The 23,173-nt window shown below is 42.2% G+C and overlaps 1 protein-coding gene across 4 annotated transcripts in view; it reads right to left on the bottom strand.

Annotated features, from left to right (window-relative positions):
- Positions 1 to 23,173, bottom strand: part of nrg2a (neuregulin 2a) — an 82,360-nt gene that overhangs the window by 37,746 nt on the left and 21,441 nt on the right. For 2 of the 4 annotated variants that reach the window (XM_053847383.1, XM_053847382.1), the window contains exons 2-3: positions 3,518 to 3,683; positions 2,111 to 2,229 (exon numbers count right to left, since the gene is read on the bottom strand). In XM_053847383.1, coding sequence (XP_053703358.1) covers positions 2,111 to 2,229; positions 3,518 to 3,683 — 285 coding nt within the window. Of the gene's footprint in view, positions 1 to 2,110; positions 2,230 to 3,517; positions 3,684 to 15,473; positions 15,683 to 22,555; positions 22,954 to 23,173 lie in introns of those variants that run through there. The other 2 variants (XM_053847385.1, XM_053847384.1) reach the window with 2 other exon arrangements.

Raw genomic sequence — 23,173 nt, 5'->3', positions numbered from 1 at the left:
GTCAGTTATTTATTTTCTTCTGAATATTGAGCAATTTCTATGTTCATATTTGCCAACATTCAAAAATAACATTTGTCTTTTCCTAATAATTCATTTAATTGCCATACTTTTTTTTAGATTTAGTAATACAGAAACAAAACAGACCTAAAATAAAATACAGTGAAGAAAAAATGGCCACCTAGGTGAAACATTTACAGAAGAATGCTGTATATTCCTAACTCTCTAAGGATTTGAGGCTGCTGACTTGAGTTTCAGAAAGTCTGCTGGGTTGGGATTCTCTTTCATTTCAGAATACAAGAAGTTTTTTTGTTGGCTCAACTTGGCGCATTCCGACCACAAATTCAAAAAAGACATTCTGTCTGGGTTGGGCACATGGTCTACTTGTAATACTTGAAATATGAAGACGTCATCATTAACGTCCGCCGTCTGCTGTGTATCAAGTTATGTCGTCTGCAAAGTGTCAACGTCCTGAGACATTATTCTGCGAGTCTTCTGATAGAGCAGTCTGCTGAACTCCATGTGTAGGAAGGAAGTCCCAGTTCCTCAAACACATCAGGCAGATTCTCATTCAAGACAAACTCCCAGCGAGTCCTTCAACAGTCAAATGCCAGATGCTATCAAGTTCCTTCGTGAAAAGAAGCCACAGTATCTGCTCTTTAAGGACGTCACATTCGTCCACTTAGACAACAAGCGACCCGCACAAACTCACGACCCACTCTGCTTGGAACAAACACAAACTCATCACCCGACCACATGGAAGCAGCTGTTATCTCAACTCTTTCATCAGTTACAGTGGCTTTTTTTCCAACCTACACACCCACGACAGAACAAAGACTTTGGATTCCCGTGCATGAAACCGTTAGAAACAATCACATTTCGAAGAAAACATTATTTCCGCTCTATCTGATTATTCTGACTCAAGCATCTGTAATAGTACTTTTATCATCCAAACAGCATGTTTGTTTTGCAGCTGTCCCTCTGGTGCACTTCCTTAGTCCTTATTATACTCGCAGTATCTTCATCTCCAACACAAAGTCTCTAAAGTCTTCACAATGCAACTATCATCTCCACCTGTTCCACCCTGTCTGCACTCTCTTTTTCACGTCCCTTCATCTCAGTCTATTTCTCTGGACAGTTCACTTCAGTCTTCTACTGACTTTTATCTACATCTACTTTCTGCCTCATTATACACCTTTCTTGCTTCTCTTCAACCTCTTCCACCTCTCACCACATCATCAGCAAACATCATCGTCCTGGACACTCCACCCTGACCTCATCTCTCTGTCAGTCTGTCAACAAAAGAACAAGAAGCTGAGAGTGTTATGACAAAGTGCAGAACAGAGTGTTATTTAAAAACCTGGACCTATATACAGTATATTTCTAGATGCACGTGTGAGTTTCTATGACACAGAAGATCACCCAAAAGATAACTTCACAATGCTCCAAGTCTGTTTCAAATGTGCTCACCATTGAAAGATGGGTCCTGATCTTGAAGATCTAAGACGACTCTATATTCACACAAGAAAACAATGTCCCAACATTGAGTTCCAAACTGACACTCTCAGTACATTTTGGGTGCCATTGAGACCAACAAAGAGCTTAGGCCAGGTTAAAAAACAGGGATGGATTTGTGTGTTCACTGCATTCCACTGTGTCCTTCTCTTTTATGATCCCACTTATCCTGATGGCTTCTCCTGATAGCAACCTGTGATAACGCTTAAATCACCCTAAAATAGTTCTCAATTTGTTCAAGCTGGTTTTTCAAAGTAGGAGAAGCCAATAACCTTCCAGCATCTCTCAATCTGGACCGACAATTTTCCAGTACTTTATTACTTCTCATGTCTCCAGTTTCACGGATTCTCTCAGGAGTGTTTGCATCATACTTCTCACTTCAAAACCCCACACACCTTCAGCCATAACACGCCATTATATTGATAAATGGGAAAGCTCCACATGAGTGGACAGTTGTTCTTCACGCATGTTACTGCTGCTGCACGGCTGTTTGCGGTGGGTACTTTGGATCTTTCCGTTGGCAGGAGAACACACGGCAACAGTAACAAGGCCTGTGTATTTCTGAGACTTCCCCTGCTGCTGAAGAGTTTGTACTTACTGCTTTGGACGTTAACAGTGCTAGTGGAGTTGTCCTTTCCCAGGCGGTTCTCCACCACACATGTGTAATTCCCAGAATCCTCCAGTTCTGCTCTGCTGATCTGGACTCTGGAGTTTTTCCTGTGGGAGACAACACTTGCACAGCTGAGTCAGGGGAACGAGAATGGGGAGGAAGTTGCATGGAAGTGGAAACAGAAGAGACAGCGAGGAGGACAGAGGACATGTAGGAGTCAGTCCATACTTCCAGAGGTGATCACTCCGGAAATTGCATGAAAATAAAATTTAAAAATTGCAATACAGTCTTGGATATCGGTCATTCAAATATTCAGAAATATACAGAGAGATGACTGGCTCCTCACATGTCAGTAAAACAAAGCAGTCCTTCCACTTGCCACACAAATCCCCAGATGCACTACAACAATTCTCTCAGAGCAATAGCAAGAGCCAAAAGTTCAATGAATCTGCATTCAGATTTGACATTTCTCACATTATTAAGTAGTCATTTACTATGGCTACATTCTTTCCTTTGATGCACAGCTGACAGTCAAGGCAGGTAAAAAGTTTAAAGGGTTTTTATCCGGGTTCCAAAAAGCAGTTACTCTAGTTAAACTGAGACACCTTAGAAAACAAACAAGATATTTCCTGCGAAATCTGGTCACCATATTAGAATTTTCTGGCCTAAAATAAAGTGAGCAGTAGAGGTCGCTGAAAGATTTCAGCACCTCAGAATGAGTTTTACCGTCCCACTGTCAAACATCTAGCCATGCTTGTTTTCAGTACAGGGCTTCACCACCGACCATTCTAGCTACATAATACTGAATTGACTATATTCACTTAAGGGTTTTGTAAATCATGATTTGAGTTGGACCTTGCACACAATCTGTTATTGCTCTGATATTAAATGAGATCATCATTACTCCGTTTAAGACAAGCAGCTGGACATAGAACTGACAGCAGCGTATTGTCATCATTTTTAGGAATGGGAATGACTGAAAAAAAAATTCCGGGCCCGTCCTCACACTGCCATCATAAGAGGCTCATCTGTTGAACTCATTGAGCTGTAAGCAAATTCATCTATTCCCTTCTGAGCCATAAATTCAGCCATAAATAAACACAAAAATTTTGGGAGATATTCAAGTGTATTAAAAGTTATTTTTTGTGCAGGATTAAATTTCCAGGTTTGTGTGCTCAGCAGAATGTTTTCTATTCAACTGGAGGGGAGGGAGCATGCGCTGCGGAGAGGCCCGGGCCGAAAAACACGGCGCAGGAGTCATTCGTTGGTCTGGTCTCAATTATATTCAGAAGAACTTAAACAGCGAAAAGAAATGTTTATCAACAAACTGCTCAACAGTTGTTCTGAAGACCAAGATGAAATGTGTTGGCAGATGGAGGATAAAACTGGACTTACTGTCCGCTCTTGATTCGGACTTTTTTGCTTTTCTTAAGCTCGTTGCCGTCTTTAAACCACGTGTAGGTCGGCAGAGGGCTCCCCGTCGCCTCACACTTGACCGTGAGCTTGCCCCCCTCGTCCACTATTAGGTGACTCTTCATTCGTATTAACTTTGGAGCCGCAGCTGGAAAAGGAAGACAGAAGAAAATGTTATCACACACTTTCGACACAAACTGTATTATGGATTATGTTTCCATGTTTATGTGGAACTGGCTAATAGGAGAAACAATCCAGAGGCCTGAGACCAAGACAGCAATCTTTCCTCTTCAGAGCAATCAAACAACACTCTCATGTGTCAGGGTATCAACGACCTTCAACTAATAAACCGGCTCAAGCTCCGACTCTGACGATTCATTTTTGATAGTCGAATCTGTTGCGTGGCGGCGGCCGGCCAGTTGGAATAACGCAAGGATTTGTTTTAATCTTTATCTCTCCTTAATCAGTAGTGGAATATTTGCAGGCAAAGGTGTGTCCGGCAATGGAATGACCTGAGGAAGGTCTTCCTAAAATCACACCCAAGATCAGCCTGCGTGACCCTGGTTGCTGCCTTGTCTTTTTGATGGACTGGAAGAACTACAATTCAGCAACACTTATGGATCTTGAATCGAACCAATGACCTTTCAGTCACAGGAAAAAATATTGGGGAGTAGCCAGTATAATATGTTGCTGCTTTTCCATTACAAGTGCTCGAACCAGACAGCCTGTCCCAGGACAGCCTTCCCTGCCCAGGCCAGGGCCAACATGCAAAGCAGGAAGGTTGAGGCGGCGTCAGCGGCGTGTCGATGTGTCCACATTTCAACATTGAGAAGATTGAGAAGATGCTGTGGTCGGTCCGTGGACTGTGGTCTTTCAAGTGCAGAGAAGAAGAAAAAACATTGGCTAAGATCAAAATAGTGACTTTTGATGTTTGCCAGACAGGTCCCAGGGTTGCCAGAACTTGTTATCCCCCTTAAACACCAATTTTCTTTAACTGATATTTGCATGACAGTAGCTTCCACACTGGCAATAATCTTCATATTCCATTCAATACACTATGTGATTACGTTCAAAGGTACAAGAAATGTATGGAATTAGTGGCCTATTCACCTGTTTTTGAGCACAAAAGGAAAACTCAAAAAGTATTGGTGATTGTGAAATTTGCTCACATAACACGCCATTTAAAGCGCAGATCGCAGCGATGGATCATTTTTCGTGGACCGAGGTATAAAACTCAGCATGTGGGGGAATCACTCTGTTCAGAGGAGAAAGTTTTATGTGTGTCGTGTTTTAAAGATTGTGTGAATTTTGGACTGGCATGCGATGAAATGGTTTATCGTCTTGGGCGACCCATGAAAAACGGTCTGGTAAAACATTTCATAAATGCATATTTAAAAATGATTATCTCTTTATAGAGGTTCCTTGGAGTGCTGTGTGAAGCTCGCGGTGTAAAACGATCGCTGTCCAATCGCACACAATCACTATCCAGCTGACAGCTGCACACGTTTAGGAGACGACTCATGCAGGGCGGGACAAGAGCAGGGGTGATCAAGGGTCAACAAGGGGATGACCGAAAAACCCCCCACATGCAAACACACGGAGACACACATTTTTATGAACATTCTTCCCAAACCTAATAAATATTAGAATAGTTCCACGTTCTACTATTCCAGCAGAAGAGTTCCACATTTATCCCACTGTCATCTCTACTCTCCGTCCTACTTCACTGGCCTGATAACGCTGGTGGAGCAGTAAAGATGCTGCAGTTTCACTGACACTTCTCTTGCATCAGTCTATTCATTTCAGCACAGTTTGATGATGTTAAATTATGGTTCTAACCTCTGGTTTACTCTTTGACAGAATAACTCTGATCCGTCACTTGGCTCCAAATCCACTGACAGAAGCCAGAAGTCGTATTTCCTGGTTCTGTTTTGAATGCATCGAGCACAGGAGGATGAGGTCTGGACTTCTCCAGAGGAGTGATGACGAGCGACTACAGAGTGTTAAAGGTAAGGAGTCTCCTGAAAATGTTACTGGCGGATTCAAAGAAAAATAGGATTCACTGCAGTGAACACAAGTATTTTGACTAGTGCACCTGAAACTATGAAGTTTCAGATTCACAGCATGGTTAAATTCCAAGTGTGTAGAGATCATTGTTACTTACATTTCCTGATAGATCTTAACAAAATATTGTTTCAAAGTAAGATTTTTTTTATTATTATTTATTTATTATTATACATTAAATAGCATCTTGAGTTTGATGTTTAGCTTCACCTCTATAACTAATGGCTTCATTTCAATGGATCCCTTCTGAGTGCCGCATTATTGGCTCAGACTAATAAACATATTCATCCTACTAAGGCTTCAGATATTGAATATTGCATCCCAGAGTGATGCAGAAGTCAACTGCCCAACTTGCATATTGACACGTACGGCTTTCAGTTGAAGCACGTTTCCCCTCCTGTTGCATATCCTGATGCTGTAGGTGGCATGTGGTTGGGGTAAGGGTTGAGGCATGAGGTGGCACTTCCTCATCGTCCCATGAGGCACTATATACTGTAGATACAATATGACATCACTAGTGAGCAAGGAGAGCTCGCAATCGTCAACACCACTGAATTTGAACAGCACGCAATACTGCGAGAAGTGGCAAATTTGAGGCTATTGAAATGTCTATGAGTCAACATCAACATGTTTTTGGATGAATAAACTACCATAACAGATGCTACATATATTTTGTCTATGTCCTTTGTTACATGTGAAGCAGCTGCAGTGATTGCATCAGGAGATCGACTTCAAGAAACGACATCAGCAACTAGTTTAAATCGGTCACTAAAATCTGCCACATGGTTTGTGGAAAGACATAGGTGGCAAGATTCTCTCTGCATTTCTCACCACAACAAGAGAGCCTCATGGATCATCCTGCACTTCTCCTATAACCTGCCATCTTTGTTTGTCCAGGTGTCCAAACCATCTCCACGCTTTGTCTTTCCTTGCGCACCACTTATGGCTCTATGTACTGTCCCTCTGGTCGAGCTACTCTCTGAGAGTCTCTTTCAGAAATGTACAATCTGGTCGACATATGATAATCATTAATACATTTTCATGAGGAGTCAGCATTTCCTCAATTTAGCCATCTGACAGAATTGTCTTCAAATGACGGTCACGGCATTATCATAAATTATTGGATATTTCCCTTTATGGGTGTGACATGACAGCGTTTTTGGATTAGGGATTTTGAGGTCTATAATTACATTATAGAGTATGTTATTACCACAACACGTATATTGCCGCGTAAGGCATAAATCGTGGCCAGAATTTATGCCTCAAAATGAACACCTTTCAAACAGCAGCATAAATTTTCTCCTCAAAAGTTGCACAATGTTTGACTTTCATCATGACAGAGTCCCTCTGTCTAAAGCCTTGCTCTAAAAGCCTGTTATATAAAGTTGCGCGCGGAGAAGCTGTCTCTTTAACAAATAACTTCTTTCCACAGATAGTAAAATGTCAAACCCAAAATAGCTCAAACACGCCTCAGATCAATGGAAAAACCAACTATATTTAGTTACAGAGAGTCTATTCGTTCCTAAATTTGCTCTCCCTCTGACTTTTATCTCTAAACATCCTTTTCTGGGAACTGATATGATATTCGTGGCATTTGGAAAACAAAGACTTTGAATTAAGACAGATGTGCCTCTGTGCTGCTGTAACCTTAAGAAGTTTCCTCAGACCCATGAGCTGCCAATGCTCCAACTCGTTTTACCCCAAATGGGTTTAGGACAATAAACCGCTCATTTGTGTGTCTAGCCATAAATCTGACTCCTCAGATAGTCATAACAATGTATAGGCTGAACTTAAAGTACATCGCCTTTTAAAATAAACTCTTCAAGTGGTGTTGGTTTATCGATCGCCTCCAGCTAGACCACATACTGTGCGTGAGACTGCCGATGCTCCAGATGTTCTTCATTAAACATCTAATGTATTAACACATCTAATGGAATGTATAGGGTGTGCAAAGTGAATATTCCATAACATGTGCCGTGATGTCACGATAAGCCGGGCCAAGAAAGAGCGCCATCATTAGCTGTGCTTCACTGAGAGGGTTAATTCAACAGAAAAGCTTTCATTTGATCTCAGTCAGGAAATTGGCTGCTGTCTTATGCCTTCAATTAGTAGATGGACCCGTTTCTGGATAAGCAAACTACTGTAATAGCCAGCCATGCATCCTCAACTCTGGCCTGAGAAGGATGTGTCAATCACAGACAGAAACCAGCAGAAAGAGGTTGCTGCGTGAAATGTTTTGTGCTTCGCTTGGACACGGGTCTGTCCTTGCCAAGTAAATTAAACAGGTTCTGTCTATTCGCCTGGAAGAGTTACTGACACAGAGGACTGCGCTCCTCATCAACCCCGAGAGCCAGATGTGCGAGAAGGTCAGCTTGTTCTACGATCATAAGGAAGACGCAAGAGAAGATCCCGCCGCAACAAGTTCACCATGATAAGTTGCAGCAGCAAGACAGATCGCGAACTTCTCATGATGAGCTGATCAAGCAGATCTTCATTCAGATAAAGCTCCTCCAAGATCATCTGCAGACATGTCTGACTTATTAACAACACTGGGAGACATTGATACTTCTTCTCAAAATCAACTCAATTGATGTTGACATTTTCTTTTTTCTGGATTCATCAAAACAAAACTCATGTTACTGAGAACTTGAGAAAGTCTCTGTAAAATTCATTTAAATTCAATTACCCACTCCTTCGACTATTTTCTTTTCTGTACACAGAAGATGAAAAGTAAACCATCAACAGTATAACGGTGAAGTGGACAGACATCTGGACTGAAAAGAAGTAAACTAGTATTTCTACTGCAGAGACACACAGCTCCATTATTTCCCCAACTTGTCACACAGTTTGTTTGCTCTTCCAAGATACAAAGCTGAAGGTGATCTCCATGATGTTCCACAGCGTGGCCCATGATTCAATCACCAGTGGCCCCAAAATAATTGACAGCGCTGTTTTCAAGCACTTGATTTTGCCGGACCAACATGAAGTTGAGTCGAGCTTTTACACTTTTCTTGAAAGTTGATGTAGTACAGCCGTGAACACTCACAGGATTTCCAAATACAAGGTTTACAGAGTGGCTAAATATGTGACATGTGGCTCTAATTCAAAACACTGAAGAGAAGCAGCTGTAACTTTCTTCACTACTACAGCTTCAACAGCACACCCTGAGCCGCCGAGGCAAGGAACAAGTGGCTCCTTTACAAGGCAGAAACCTTGGGAGAACCTGTCTCAAAGGCAGGCTGTCACAAGAGCAGAAGAAATTGTAAGTGGGAAGAACACCAAAGGGGTTCCCACACTGTGGACAGTGGATGGCAGAGTACTGTTGCAGTACTCCCTCCCACCAGCAGGGAATAGTACGTACAGAACTATTATTTAAGAGTGACTAATTCCCCGACAAAAAAGATGCCCTGGTGAAGACAATTTCCAAGGAACGCTGTCAAGTTGTTTTCCTGTGATTTGTTACGTCATTTCCTGCCTCAGGCGAAACTTTCGGAACAAAATCAATCTCTCCAGGTGGACTCACATCCCGGGCCAGAGTCCAGTTCATCCGGATTTTTGTGCCAAGCAGACTTTGTCCTGAGACTGAATCTCCAGCCTAAACGCCTCTGTAATGCTTAACAACAGAAGAAGATGCAAGGGTGCGCTGAAAAGCAGCATAGCTGAAACGGCTAAGACCTTCAACGGTGCCAGTTCAATCCCACAACACAGATGTGTTGAATCAAATCCAGTCTGAAGTGCGGTGCGCTGTTTTTTGCCCTCGTGCAAATAGAATAAATGCATGTTTATCAGCTGACTCACACTAAGTCGGTCGGATCCAGAAGACGGGCCACACTGGGAAGCTAGTTAGCCGAAGGCTTATAGCCTATGCTGGTTTTGGAGGACAGACTGGATAGGAATAGCACTAAGACGTTACGGACATTTGACCACTGAATGTAAACATTATTTTAAGATTTGGTATTTGACAGGTATCGGCAATGTCTAACAATCTATAGGCAAGTGCTTTATTTAATCGTATTGTTTTCGTTAAATCTTTACAATTGTTTCACAGAAAATCTCACCAGTTGACTGCTTAACTCATAGCTCGACTACTGGTTTTGAACCTGAACTCTCGGCTGTCTTGTTTCCTCTAAAGACCAAAGGACGTCCAGACGGTGTAAATGAAAGGCTCGAAAGTATGTGAATAATTGTTTGTCACTCTTCGTGTGTCAACCTTTGTAACCCGACAGTTATTCCCCTTCAACCTTGCTTTAAAAAAGAACTAGCTAGAGGCTGAAAATTTTAGAAAAATGAATTGAGTGATTCCAGTAGAGGTCAACCAGACACATACGACATCATCTTTAGAGGCAGCTGTTGAACAATGAATTAGAAAAAGACAAAAAAAAAAAAAACACTAAACAAATCTTCTTGGAAAGTGGAGCGCCACATCCACATCTGCAGCATACAGCGGTGGATCATCTGCAAAAAGACTCATGGGAAAACTGTCCGGGATAAAGTCAATGCGAACACTTTGAATGTGCTGAAATGAAGTTATCATATGAAAAGAGAAGTCTCTGGGAGGCAAATGGTCGACCCATTTCCATTGCACCATCCTTAAACGTGTCAGCAGTGATGAACACTTGCATGACTCTCCTTTTGAAGTGAGGCGGCAGCTGCAGACATGGACTATAAAAAACAAATTTGAGAATAAAGGCCGATCTACCGTGTCAACTGCTCATGCCTCTGGTAACAGTTGGAAAACGCAGTCCGGAAAGTAGCTTTAAAACAACACGAAAAAAAAAAAAACCCTGGACGAATTAACAATGCATTGAGCGTATTATTGAGTTAGCGTTTCTGTTTTACATCCAGGAGCTTAGGGTTGGAATCTGAAGCATGCCTTTGTGTTTTCCCTTCTAGACAAAGTAACCCTGATTACTCTGGTGTTATGTCACTTCGGTGCACGTTTTCAAAAGACAAATTACATGGTGAGACAGCCAGAGAAATGGCTTTTGCATGTGGGAATGATCTTCAAACACGGCGCGCAAGTCCCTGTAACAAAACATCTGTTCAGGGAGATCATTTCACCACCAGCAGGACTGATGTACTTTCACCAAACAATTAGCCAATACATTGTTTACATATGACGCCAGTGGCTACATCCGTCTATTGACATGCTGGTAATTACGCTTTCATCTTGACTACTGGAAGACTTCTTTTCTCATAGACAGATGCACTGCAAGAAACAGAAGCTATAAGCATCTCGCTGTTTCATTCAATAGAACTTGGGATGATGGATTGGATTTGAGTTGTTTGAAGAAATAAAAACACCTGGTGGGAGTTTTTGCTTGGCAACCTTTATGCCTAACCAAGAAAACATGGTCATGGGAAGTGTCTTTACAGATTATTATGATGTATTCATCAGGTTTCTGAACTGTGAAGTTAAACTAGACAAAAGTCCTATGCCTAGCAAATCACTGAAAACTAGGCTTCCGTTTACCCTTTCTGGAATTCAAACCCACAACCTGCTGCTTGTCAAATAGCAAGTCACAACAGTTACTTACTCCTACTGGAAGTGTAAAAAACAGTTGACGGTCCTGCTGCAGGACAAAAAAGTCGCGCAATATTTCATTCAATATTTCAGTTGCAAATGCGTCATCGCATAACTGACAAAAACCACAACAACCTTTAGCCACTGTTCAAATGTGTAAATGATGCAGGCCTGCAAAGAATATCAATAAAACTGTCAGCATGTGTCGACTGACCACTGATGTGGATGTGGAAAACAAACCGCCTCACCAAAGGAAAGGGTTGTCAAATCATCAGGCCTGCGTGTGGAGAGCCAACAAGGTAGCGCACGCACAACTCCCCCAAGGTTTGCTGAAAATTTGATATTTTTATTACTCTGACAAACTTAGCAAAATAAACAGACCCCTGTGAAGGCTCACGGCTATAGCGTCGTGACTTATCAAGTTTGTCATGTGATGAGACACAAACCACGCAAATGGATACAGATTACATTGTTTGTAGTAAACAAAATAAACAAGATTAGTATCAAGAAGTATGTCTGTAATAAGTAAGTACCCGTGTGTATTATCAATTGTAAAGTCGTAACTCTGAGAAGAAAAAAAAAACGAAAAACACATTTCTGTGATGCATGAATGTACAGCCAATTTAAAAGCAACAGATCAAACCAAGAAAACTCCCTTTAGAGAGTGATTCGCATTTCTGTCAAAAACAGCGTTTCTTGTGTTTAGTTCAGGACCTTCTTTTCCACCAGTACTCTCTCCTCTTTTTGCTGACAAGGAATCCTCTAAAACTAAAAGTGCGTTTTCAAATCTGCATATTTATGATTATTGCATAACTCCACATGAACCAGCGATAAAGACAGCCATTGTGTCAATGTCTATTTTAAAATGTTTCCAGTGTCTTCGGCGGCACCATGTAGTCACTTCTCCCTTCAATGTCCCGATTGTGCCACAAAAAGTTACATGCAAATACTGAAGGAGAACAACTACTTCCTTGACATTTCCAACTACTGAATAAAAATGAAGCTTTCCAGCCTTCTCCACAGCCACCACCTGATGACCTTCAGCATGTGAGAAATCAATAAAATATTGTGACACTTTAACTGCAGGATGGAGATCCAAGTTTCAGCTCAAACGTTCCAGGTTTAGCAGCCAACTTTGGTCAACCCATCTGATTAATATCATCAATGAAGTCATTTTTTCTGCAAGTTAAATGATTTATGACATAAACCAATAGAGGTCCAGAGACTTTTCTTCCTCAGATTGAGTTTGTGGTTTGAAAGTCTTCCTCTGGTCCACTCAGCGTTGTTGATTTGATAGCTCACAAGAGACTAAAAGTGGCGACATGAAAATGGTCCAAATAAGACGCTTCGTACAACCTTTGACTGGAAGCTTCAAAAGTTGCTTGAATTTTGCAAAATTTTCCCGGCTATAAACTACTCAAGACACAAACCAAGTTAAATAGTCTGCCATGAAAAAGTTACTTTTGAACTTTTTGGAAGTATCTTTGTCAAGTTTCCAGTTTTCATAAGAGCAATTACACACCTAAGGTGAAAGCGGAGGTTGTCTGAGGATTCATCTGGTATTCTCAACGATAAGAGGTTCCAATTCAATTTGGAAGGTGTGGTGGGTATTAGAACATGCACCTGGCAGAAAACGATTATTCACCTCCATTACTGATTATTACCGTTCTCACTGCACGCAACCCACACAAAGAAAGGTTCTGCTGCCATAAGATGGATGAAAGATACTTCCTAATGTCCTCCTCTCTATAAAGTAGGTCAGGCAGACTATACAGGGATTTCTACGACTTAAACACAAAAAAGACAAGCGCCTGTGCAGCATTGTGATGGTGACGGCTTGGATGAAAAATGCCGTAAGCTGTTTTTTTCCAGCTCTTATTCAGAAAAAAAATCCTGTTTTTCCCTCCCTCAGGTGTCTTTTGTTTCCAAAAGGTGCTAATGGAGCTCTCCCAACTCTCATGGTACACACAGCCTTTTAATATTAATATAAGTGCAACGATGTGTGCGTGTTGCAGAGGAGCGGAAGACTTCTCGATTCAAGTTGGCCCAAAGAAGGTGAGAACAAGTGCGGATGGAGTGATATCCACTGCGAGTTGATCAACACAAAGCAGCACTGTCTTGTTTCTGTGATTTGGAAATAGTTCAGTGACAGGCAATCAGACGCCGTCTCACACTCTCAAGAAAGCGCTCAAGGGGCTGGAATACATACAATTATTCATCATCCATATAATCAGAATCACACGTGCATATACATGCAGCGCAGTGTCCGTGAACTCATTCAAAATGTTGCGTCCTGTTCCGCCAAAAAGCAGTGGATCACCGGGTTGCTGTCTCGCTGAGTGTGAGGCTACGACACAACAATTTTTAATATATTATTGTATATTTTTCCTATTTATTTATTGATTTCTAGTTACTGGTTCTTCATTAAATTCTATCCATCTTTCTATATATATATATATATATATATATATATATATATATATATATATATATATATATATATATATCCATATATATGTACATATACATATATACACGGACCGAAACCTGTGCAAATGAAAAAATATAGCATTAGAAGTTCACGTTTTTTCTAAGGTGTCCAGTTACTGAATTGCTGATATTCTTATACAATTTGGTGTGTAAATTATTACATCTAAAAGTCTGTGTCATCCCACTGGAGAGAAGTTTGGAATTTAGGTACAAATACTTCGTCAGTGAGCACACTTGGCTGTGGGGATTGTCATGAGACGGCCAATAATGTCAATGAAAGAGGGCCGTCTGCACTATCAATCAGAGTTTGTCTTGCTTGTGTCTCGCTCGAGGGTGTCTGGAGCTGAGTTCAAGCCAGCAGCCATCGCAGGTCGACCATCTGACCTATGTCGCCCCCTAAAAAAAAGAGGACTTCACTGTCTCAACTTTTTTAGGGGTTCCGTTTTTTCGTGGTTGCAGCAAAAAAAAAAAAAAAAACATTTTATTGGACAGTCTGTAAATGGGAATCTTTCATAGGCAAAAGTTCTTTAAATAAAATCTGATATCAGTGTCCCTTTTAAAATAGCCATCATCAACATTCTATCGTTTATCATGCTTCAGTTTTACAGACGTTCAAAATCTCTACTTGCTAGTCCACTGAGGGGCGACGTTAGAAGACAGACCTTTGTAGGAGATGATGTCTAATGTTTTGTTGGAGCACTATAAATTAGTTTTAAGTTCAACTATATTTATAGCTCTTGCGGGCCACATAAAATAAACTGGCGGTCCGTATTTGGCCCCCAGGCCTGACATTTGACATGTGTTGTATAGTGTTTAAACAAGGAAATTAAGAGTTAATCAAGTTTATTTCTTGCTTGTTTTTAATGACACTTCCAAACTCCAAAACATGATTAAGAAGGCTGTTTTATTTATTTATTTTAATCCTTTGAAATGACAAACACAATATGAATGTACAATAACTTTTCTACTTTTAAATACGTCTGTGCATGTCAAGTAACAACGTCAAGCTGATGACTGTAAAACGTATCGTCTACATTTCTATTTTGACAAACTCATTTTGACAAACCATCTTCCAAAGCCCAATTTCAACACAGCAAAAGCAACTATGAACGTAACGTAACTGAAAGATAGTGAAGGGTGATTTTCATTCATAGTTCACTGATACAGAAGGAATATTTTCTAAAAATGTGGTTGAAAGGGTTGAAAATAGCAAACATGCCCTATTGAAATAAAGAAACATGTTTCATATCTGTGGCTTGTCGTGAACAAAGTTGTGCTGCTGTTAGATTATTCAAATGACACACAGCAGAGTGGTAGTATTGTCACTGGGACGGGGGTTGGGCTTCCCTATGACCTGAGGTCAAACTACAGTGACATGCTGCGGCTTGTAGAATCCTCCACTCAGCAGGCAAAGCGCCGCGTTCGAGCCTCTGAAAGACAAGCTGCTCTGATGATGTCCTACGTGAAGAACTACAGACAGACGTGAACGCCAGATGACTCATTTAATACTCAGAATTAAGGAAGCGCACAATGATTCAATCATTAATCCGGACGAATCATGCAGTCTGAGCATCACTGTCCTCAGCACTTTGACTCAGTTAAAATAAATATATATACAGCGCAAAAAAAACAAGGTTTCCAGAAAGCTCCAAACTCAATATTTCAACTTCAATATCTCTTTTATAAAACATTTCCACAGAGTGAAAGCCTCCACAGTGACAGACCAATCCATGTGACAACCTGGCAGCAAGCTTTGACAAGTCAGTGTCTCACACTTCTGTAACTTCACTTGACAAATCTCGCGCAAAAATAAAAACCTCCTCACACATGCACTTTCAAGAAAAAGCACTTTCAATTTACCTTGAGAGGAATCACCATCTTTCTCCTTCTGTCCTTTCTTATTGCCCTTCTTCCTTCCCTTCCTATCTTTCCTCTGCCTTGTTTCTGTCATGCTGTCAGTAAATCCTCTCAGGAAAGACAAAAAAAACAGGTAGTCCTACTGGGAATGTGTGGCAAGTGGGCACCACCAGACTCTGAGCATGTTACAGCGTCTCTCCTCCTATATAGACTCACACACACCAATCAAGTACAGGAAGGAGGGAGGGAAGGAGGGAGGAGCGGGCAAGGGAAAGGTAGAGAGCCACTGCTCAAGAGGGGAAAAGAGAGAATACAAGAAGGAAGGGCAAGAAGAGGGAGGGAGCGGGGAATGCATTTCCCATCGCTGTAAGGCAATCAACTTCTCCCTGACTACGACTATCAGATAAGCGATGGCTCTTCCAGGCCCTGCAGTCACATCTTGCAAGAAATATCTGAAGTTTGCACTCCAGAACTCTGTGGCCCACCAGGATCCCCACACCCCCGGAGCATCACCTCGGTAGTGATGCATGTAAAAGAGCAGAGAAACCAGTTAAGTCACCCCCCCTCCTCCTCCAGCCCACCTTCATTTGCCCTGTTGACCCCACCCAGATAACTCAGACGGAGACCTGCCCTTGCCAATTTGATGTGAGGGTCGCAAACAACCTCACATCTGGTTCGCATTTGCCGAGCATGGAATCAGTACACATGTGGAAGGGAAAGTGCAGCGCGAGGTGGCGAGCGTCAGATCGCAATCAGTGACAGGCAGCTTCTCACAAAATTAGACCGAGTCATCTTCAGCTTCCCAGGCTGCTCCCCTTCCTCACCTCTCCTGTCTGTCAGCCCTTCTCGCAGACGAGTCTCAGCTCGCCGGGGATGTATCTGGCTCCCTGTCGCTGCCAGGTGTCACTGATATCCACAGAGGACTCGCATTAGAACAAGATTTTATCTCCTCCAAGTTCTGTTTCAGACTTGTCATGTTGTAGCCCCCGTGTGTCCCTCTCCACTGCGCCATACACTCCCAGTCTTGAGGAGGGGGAACCCTGCGACTGAGCGTAAACTCCTGTGACATCTAGTGGCGCACATGGTCTCAATGACAGCTCCAGGCTCAAACCAAACCGTGATCACAATAACTCCACAAAAATGACATGATCTTCTATATTGGTTCGGCGCGTGATGTATCTTCAGACCTTTCCATTTCACCTCAAAGATAACACTCTCTTCGACATAAAATTAGGACTGATCAATTATTAAAACACATTATCACTCGAGACCATGGATCATCTTTTCTGCTTCTCATTTCATCCACAATTTTAATCTCATTAATACGATGTTGCAGAAATAGAATCCTTTAATGTCGAATTAATATTCTATTATTTTTGCAGACCTACACATCAAAATGACAAAATAGATAACTCACAGATGGAGAAAAAAATATATTGAATATGAATCACTGCATTCGTGTACATTGTGAATTTGGGCAGTTGAACTTGTGTATTTTCTGTGTTGGATTTCTATGCAAATTTTTTTCAGTACTGTAGCGGGACACAATTATTTAGTGTTAATATGTAGCTACGTTTCAATAACAAAATTTACAATGAGTGACATGCAGGTGATTCGATACTATGTATATTTTCAGTATAAATTTGAAACACACAAAATAGGAATGAACATTGCCATAAAATAGGACTGAACTAAACATCAATCATATTAATAAATAAAATAAAATCATAAATTAATTACAGCTACAATATGCTGGAGTCTTGCAAGTGTCAAGATTTCACACTGCCATCATGATGGTTCTTTTCATAAAACTCTGCAGGTGAATGAGTTATATATGAAGGTGTAAAATATATGTTTTTCAGGGCATAACCTGTAAAATACATACAGTAGTTGGATTTCATGTCATACGATTTAGCTGGTAAACAAGTGTGTACTCCAAGAATACTTCAGCAATGACCTCACAATGACTTGTATATTCTGTTTGTAAGCAGATCACGAAAATTATACCATCCTTTTTTATCAGAACAAATCATGTTTATCTTCTAGGAAGTGGTCGTCAAACAGGTTTTCCTCAGTTTGTGCATGACGGAATTGCCAAAATAAAATCGGGAGAGTGGAAGAATCCATTGAAACTGCTCAGCACTGACTCTCAATGAAACTCCTACATTGTTAAAAAAAAAAAAGGCTGTGAGTCATGCATGGGGCCCTCCGGGGTTTGTCTCCATCCTGCCCACGGAGATTTGTGACGTAGCGCTCAGACACAAGCGCGCATTTGAAAGGACAGCAGAGGGGTCGCGTCTTAACAGGTAGACTTGATTTCCTAAGCTCATGTACAGTCTAAAGCAGGCGAGGTCAAGCCCAGGTTATGTTGTGACACCTCCGTCTGGTTCTGGGTCGTCCTTGATGAAGCTAATTCCTCCTCCTTCTTCCTCCTGGTGGACGGTTCGATGATCTAATCTGTCAGGGACTGTCAGAAATCTGCGCGCCACTTTACACCTCTCCCCCCCGCTTCTTAACGCTGGCTTCCTCTACCACTTTTCAACAGGATGAGACTTGTCACAGGGTTGCATGTGGGTGGGAATGCGGTTTATTTATGCGTCTGAAATTTGACGTCAAGATCACACTAGGATGTGTGGAGGGTCCGCACCAACACCACCACAGTATCACGTACTTGTCCGACAACAAAGGGGTTTGTTTCTTGGCTTCAAAACTGCAGCTCCACTATGAGACTCTCATGGATGACACAGCCCTAAGGACACTAAAAAAATGATCCCATCTGATCCCATCAGGCCACAAAGAAATATGCCCACATGCATCCCCAACATGCCTTTCCAGTGAGCTCATTGTGATACAATCTGACTGCTCCTGTGATCGAAACACAATTCAGTCTCCTATCTATTCTTATGCAACATTCTCATTGTTATTCCTGATTAAAAGATTACATTACATTTAGATCTAAAACGTTCAGATTGTTCTCCTGATATCGCTGTTGTGGATCGACTGTGTGATTTTAAAAGTGCCACACACGTCGGAAAACAAGCGCGCAGACTCACACGTACCTCACACTCTTCACACGGCCTCTTATTGTGAGATCAGGAGCTAGACAGTGTCCATTAAGAGGCTTACATCCATTCTTTCACAGGTCACTTGCTCACCACTTCTGTGGGGTATTGTACAGGCACTCTGGTTTCCTCCCACAGTCCAAAAACAGAGGGTGAATCCTCTCAATTGTTGCGAAAGGCTGACATGTACAGGATGGCCCCCACCCCCGGCTCTCGCAACTACTCCGGAGGGGAGCGAATGAAATGAGACAGTCCGAAGCTCAGCATCTTCTGACTTTAAAAGACATTAGCTCCATTTAGTCTTGGCACCACCCCGTCGACTTCCCATCCTTTTTAGATTTATTTTACGGGACTACTTTTAAATCCCATCTTGTTCTGGTCCCAGCTCATAAATGAAACATTGGCCGCTTATCCCGCTGCTTGAGTATTTCAAAACGCGGTGATCGCAACTTTCTCATCGACTTTTCAAACCTCTAAACATATTCAAGGGACAATTATAGGGGAAAAAAAGGAATTATAAATTCAAAGCAGCATCTGTTCTTCTCTTAGTCATCTGTGTGCTTTTCCAATCCAAAGATGATCCACTTGCATGAGTCATGAAAGTAGTCCAAATCCACCTTCTTATGTGGTTCAAATGTTTGATTTTTGGAACCTCCTAAATAGCCTTTGGACGCGTACACACCTATGCTTTCATGTTGTTGCAAGGAATATGTCAGTAATGGGCTGACAGGAAACACATTTCAACGCCAGGTATAAATGGGACTTAGCCTAATTGATTAAAGCTGGTAGTTCTTCATAATAACATAGAATTCCAGACAAAAAGAGGAAAACAAGAGCATAAATATTTTGACATTGAAATCTTTCTCCTCTTTTCCAGTCCACTCGTTTTGATTTTAAACACACACAGGCAGTCCATGAGGAGCGCAGTATGACCTGAAGAGCGACTTCAACTCAAGAAAAATAAACTCCACATGAAAGTTCGGACATGGATCATCAGTAGGTCCAGCTCATAAATGCTTTACAGGCCCCATCCCTGCCTTGCTCCTAATCCTTCCATGCTGCTCCAAGAGAAGGAGCTTTGCTACATGATGGAGTTGAACAGCATACCTGCACATCATCACATTGATACGGCTCAGCAGCACCTCTGCCCTCTTAAAGTCCTGAAAGTTTATCTCCTCAGACATAATGGCTTTAAACTGCCATTAGGTTATGCTGTTTACATGTGTCTGCCTTTCCTTTTTTTTTTCTTCTCGCAAAGAAAGTGCATTTGGGTTCAGGTGGCTTAAGGATGAGAATAGCGTCTGTTTTTAAACACACATCTGTTGTCTCGCGGAGCAGAGGGCTGGGGGGAGAGCGAGAGCTTCACAGGAACAAATGAGGATAAATGGACAGAAGGGAATGATTGTGGAAAGGGAAGAAATACAAAGGAGATTTGGAAGTAAAAACAGTGTTCTCTGCATCACATGACAGAAAGCAGCCCCATCTGCAGCTTTTTGGCTGGAGGAGCTGGGACATAGAGGTGAGAGTAGGGCTCGACAATTCGGGGAGCAGTTCATGCAGCTGAGTGGAGTGACAGCGGTCAGGGTGACAAATAACAGTAGAGTCATGGTAGGACCTCAAAACTACTAAGCCACCGAAGAGCCTTCCAAAAGTAACAGTAGAAACACCCGGTCGAAGTAAAGTTGAGTCACATCAGACACACAGGCTGAAAAATCCACGCTACAGTCACGTAGCACTCAACTCAGGGATTAAGTGGAGAAGCAGCCAAAAGTGCCAGAGAAGAGTCACTTATATCCCATTCAGGTATTGCTAAACTCAACCTGTTTGGTCACGATATGGCAGAGTATCACTGTTTCAGGTAAAATAGGTTTTTCAATCAGTTGGCCTACGCTCTTTGCACATGATATAGACAAAGAGGAGAGCCACATCGGAACCAAATTGCCACTGGAAAAGATGGCAGCCTGTTCTGAAGCAGCCAGGGTAAGAGTCAGCTCCTTGAAATCTGACTGCATGTCAACATCAAACGTGACTTGGAGACACTTGTCATGCTACTCGCAGCCAAGTAGCCGCAAAGCCACTCCCCCGGCCGATAAAGTTGGGTTAAAAAAGTGGGTAAATCTACTGGAGGCAGGTCTAAACCTACATGAAAGTCAACATGGGTAATCTGAGAGGCAGAATTGTGGGCCTTTGTCTCCCAAGGAAGCCAGATCCTTCAGATCAGCTTGGTGAGTCATGAATGCCTGCTTCTTTGACATTTCACTTCTTTGTCTTGTTGATGAATTTTCCCTCTCTACATAGGTCACCATTCACTCTGATTGGTTATCGTGCCGCAACTTGTCGCCGGATTTCAGATTTGTCGATGCGATAGTGCGATTGTCTGACATGCGTTGAAGATGCCGTCCTGTTGCACCAAATTTGTCGGATGCCCCACGCCTATTTTGTCGCACATAATAGCACCTCTGTATGGATATATTTAGTTGCTTAAGTCGTAAAACATAACACCGAAATCGGATTTGGTGTGAACAGGAAGATCTTGAATAAGTTGAAAATGGAATCCTTGGGTTCTGGATTCTGTGGAAAGTCTGGGCCTTTCTCATCAGTCAGCTGCTCCTGTGACTCTGGGCAAAAACCACGCTGATTCCAAGTGTAGCGTAACTATAAGCATTGTTATGACTAGATTCTATATAGAGAACAAACATCCAGAACTGCTTCTTGAAGTCAACAGAGCCAAACATAACAAATACCTCCAACCAAGGCAGTCAGACTAAAACATGTTGCCTTCTATTACACCTGACACACATTGCAATTGGATATGACCACATTTATTTACACATGGCATTAACATAAGACTCCGGCGACCACATCCAAATCTGCTTGTGATTCCCCACACGCCTTTTTGTTTAAGAGAACACATGACATCATCCCCTATTCCCCCTCAGTCCTCGGCAAAAGTGTCAGCTTTGGCCCGGATTCTATCTTCAAGACCAGATGGACGGCACATCTTCTTATGATCCCTCGTCTAATTTCTTGGCAAAAACAAAAAGCACAGCGCCGGCGAGGGAACACACGCATAAACCTGATGGGGACAAGAGGTCTTCAGACGCAACCTCTGAGATGTGCTTGCGTGTAAAGAGCCGAAGATTTTGGGGAAACTGGTCCGGCAACACAAAGGGCTTCAAATAGTTAAATTTGGGAATTCAAACATTTGACATTAAAATAAGGTGAGAGAAAAATATTTTTGTATTCAGCTTGTTTTTACAACAATTCACGAAAACTGAAGCATATCTCAGCAATAGCCTGGACACACCCTTGAACAGGTCACCGGTCCACCACAGGGCACACACACACTCACACACTCACATTTGAGTCACAAATTAGCCTGTGTGTTTTAGGGTTGTGGGAGGAAACAAGAGTGCCTGAGGGAAACGCTAAAACGCACAGGGAGAGTAGACAAATACCACAGAGAAAGGAACCTAGTTCACTTAAACCTATGGTTGCTACTATTTTTTTGCGATCCAGTTCTAGACACCGAGTCTAAACTCAAACTGAACAAAGGGTTCACAGACTTGTTTACCACCACACAGCTGGTCTGTGAGTTCAAAGGAGAGTCGGCAACAAACAATAAGCCAACAAGCTTCACCCCAAAAAATACCTCCCGAAATACAAATAAATACTGGCGACTTAATCTTCATGCAGACGGCTAATGCAGCCCGTCTGAGCAGTGTAAACCAGGTGTCTGTTTTTTGAGCACAGATCAGTCATTGGCTCCCGCTATGAGTGACAGCCGAAACAAACGCAGCATGTGATGATACACCAAAGACTGATGTCATTGGGCGGGCAGCAAAAGCCCCCTGAAGGGGAGGCTTGACACAAATCAAAGCCCGTGACATCTGGAGGACTGAGGAAGGGGGCTATTGTCTCAAGGTCGGCTATTCCAAGGTCGATTTAGACTTCAAATCCGAGCGTTACAAATAACCCTGCTGAGCAGCAGCTGAGATAAGACAGACTGAGAAGAGTACAGACTGCTCATCCACTGTTGTTCCGGCATCAAGTGGCGTGATATCAAACTGTTTGACGCGGAAGTGATCCTGAGTGGATTCAGCTCTTGACGTTTCTGCAGCACCCAACGGTCGCCATGGAAACCGCAGTCTTAAGGGTAGCAACAAGAGAGAGCTGTGGAAAGACAGAGACAGGGAGAGGATACGAGCAAGACAGGGGAGTTAAGCGTGAATGAACTGTAGCGTGGAAACAAAGGAAGATGAGAAGAACAAGACAAAGCAAGAGGCATAAACATAGAATTCAAAGATGTACACATAAAGCAGCTGCAGTCTTGTCACTGTGCTGCCTCACATGAGACACGTCCGTGCAAAGCCTGCTGGGAAACACTGCAGTAGCATCTCAGAGAGGGAAACACCAAATCAATATTCTTTATCATGGGAGTCCTGTTCTATGAGTTTCCAAAACACTTCTATGAGAATGAATGATCCGAGATTCATGACTCTGCTGACTCATGCTGCACCGATTATCGACAGTGTGACTGCTGACCATTGTTGTTGCACCTACATGAGAGAGATGAGAGATACAATCACTGAGGTCATCTGAGGAGGACCTCAGCAGATAGAATTGGGGGATACCATGTTG

The sequence above is a fragment of the Synchiropus splendidus genome, chromosome 17 (genome assembly GCF_027744825.2).
Source record: "Synchiropus splendidus isolate RoL2022-P1 chromosome 17, RoL_Sspl_1.0, whole genome shotgun sequence".
Taxonomy (NCBI): domain Eukaryota; kingdom Metazoa; phylum Chordata; class Actinopteri; order Syngnathiformes; family Callionymidae; genus Synchiropus; species Synchiropus splendidus.
This window is presented reverse-complemented; position numbering and strand designations above follow the sequence as displayed.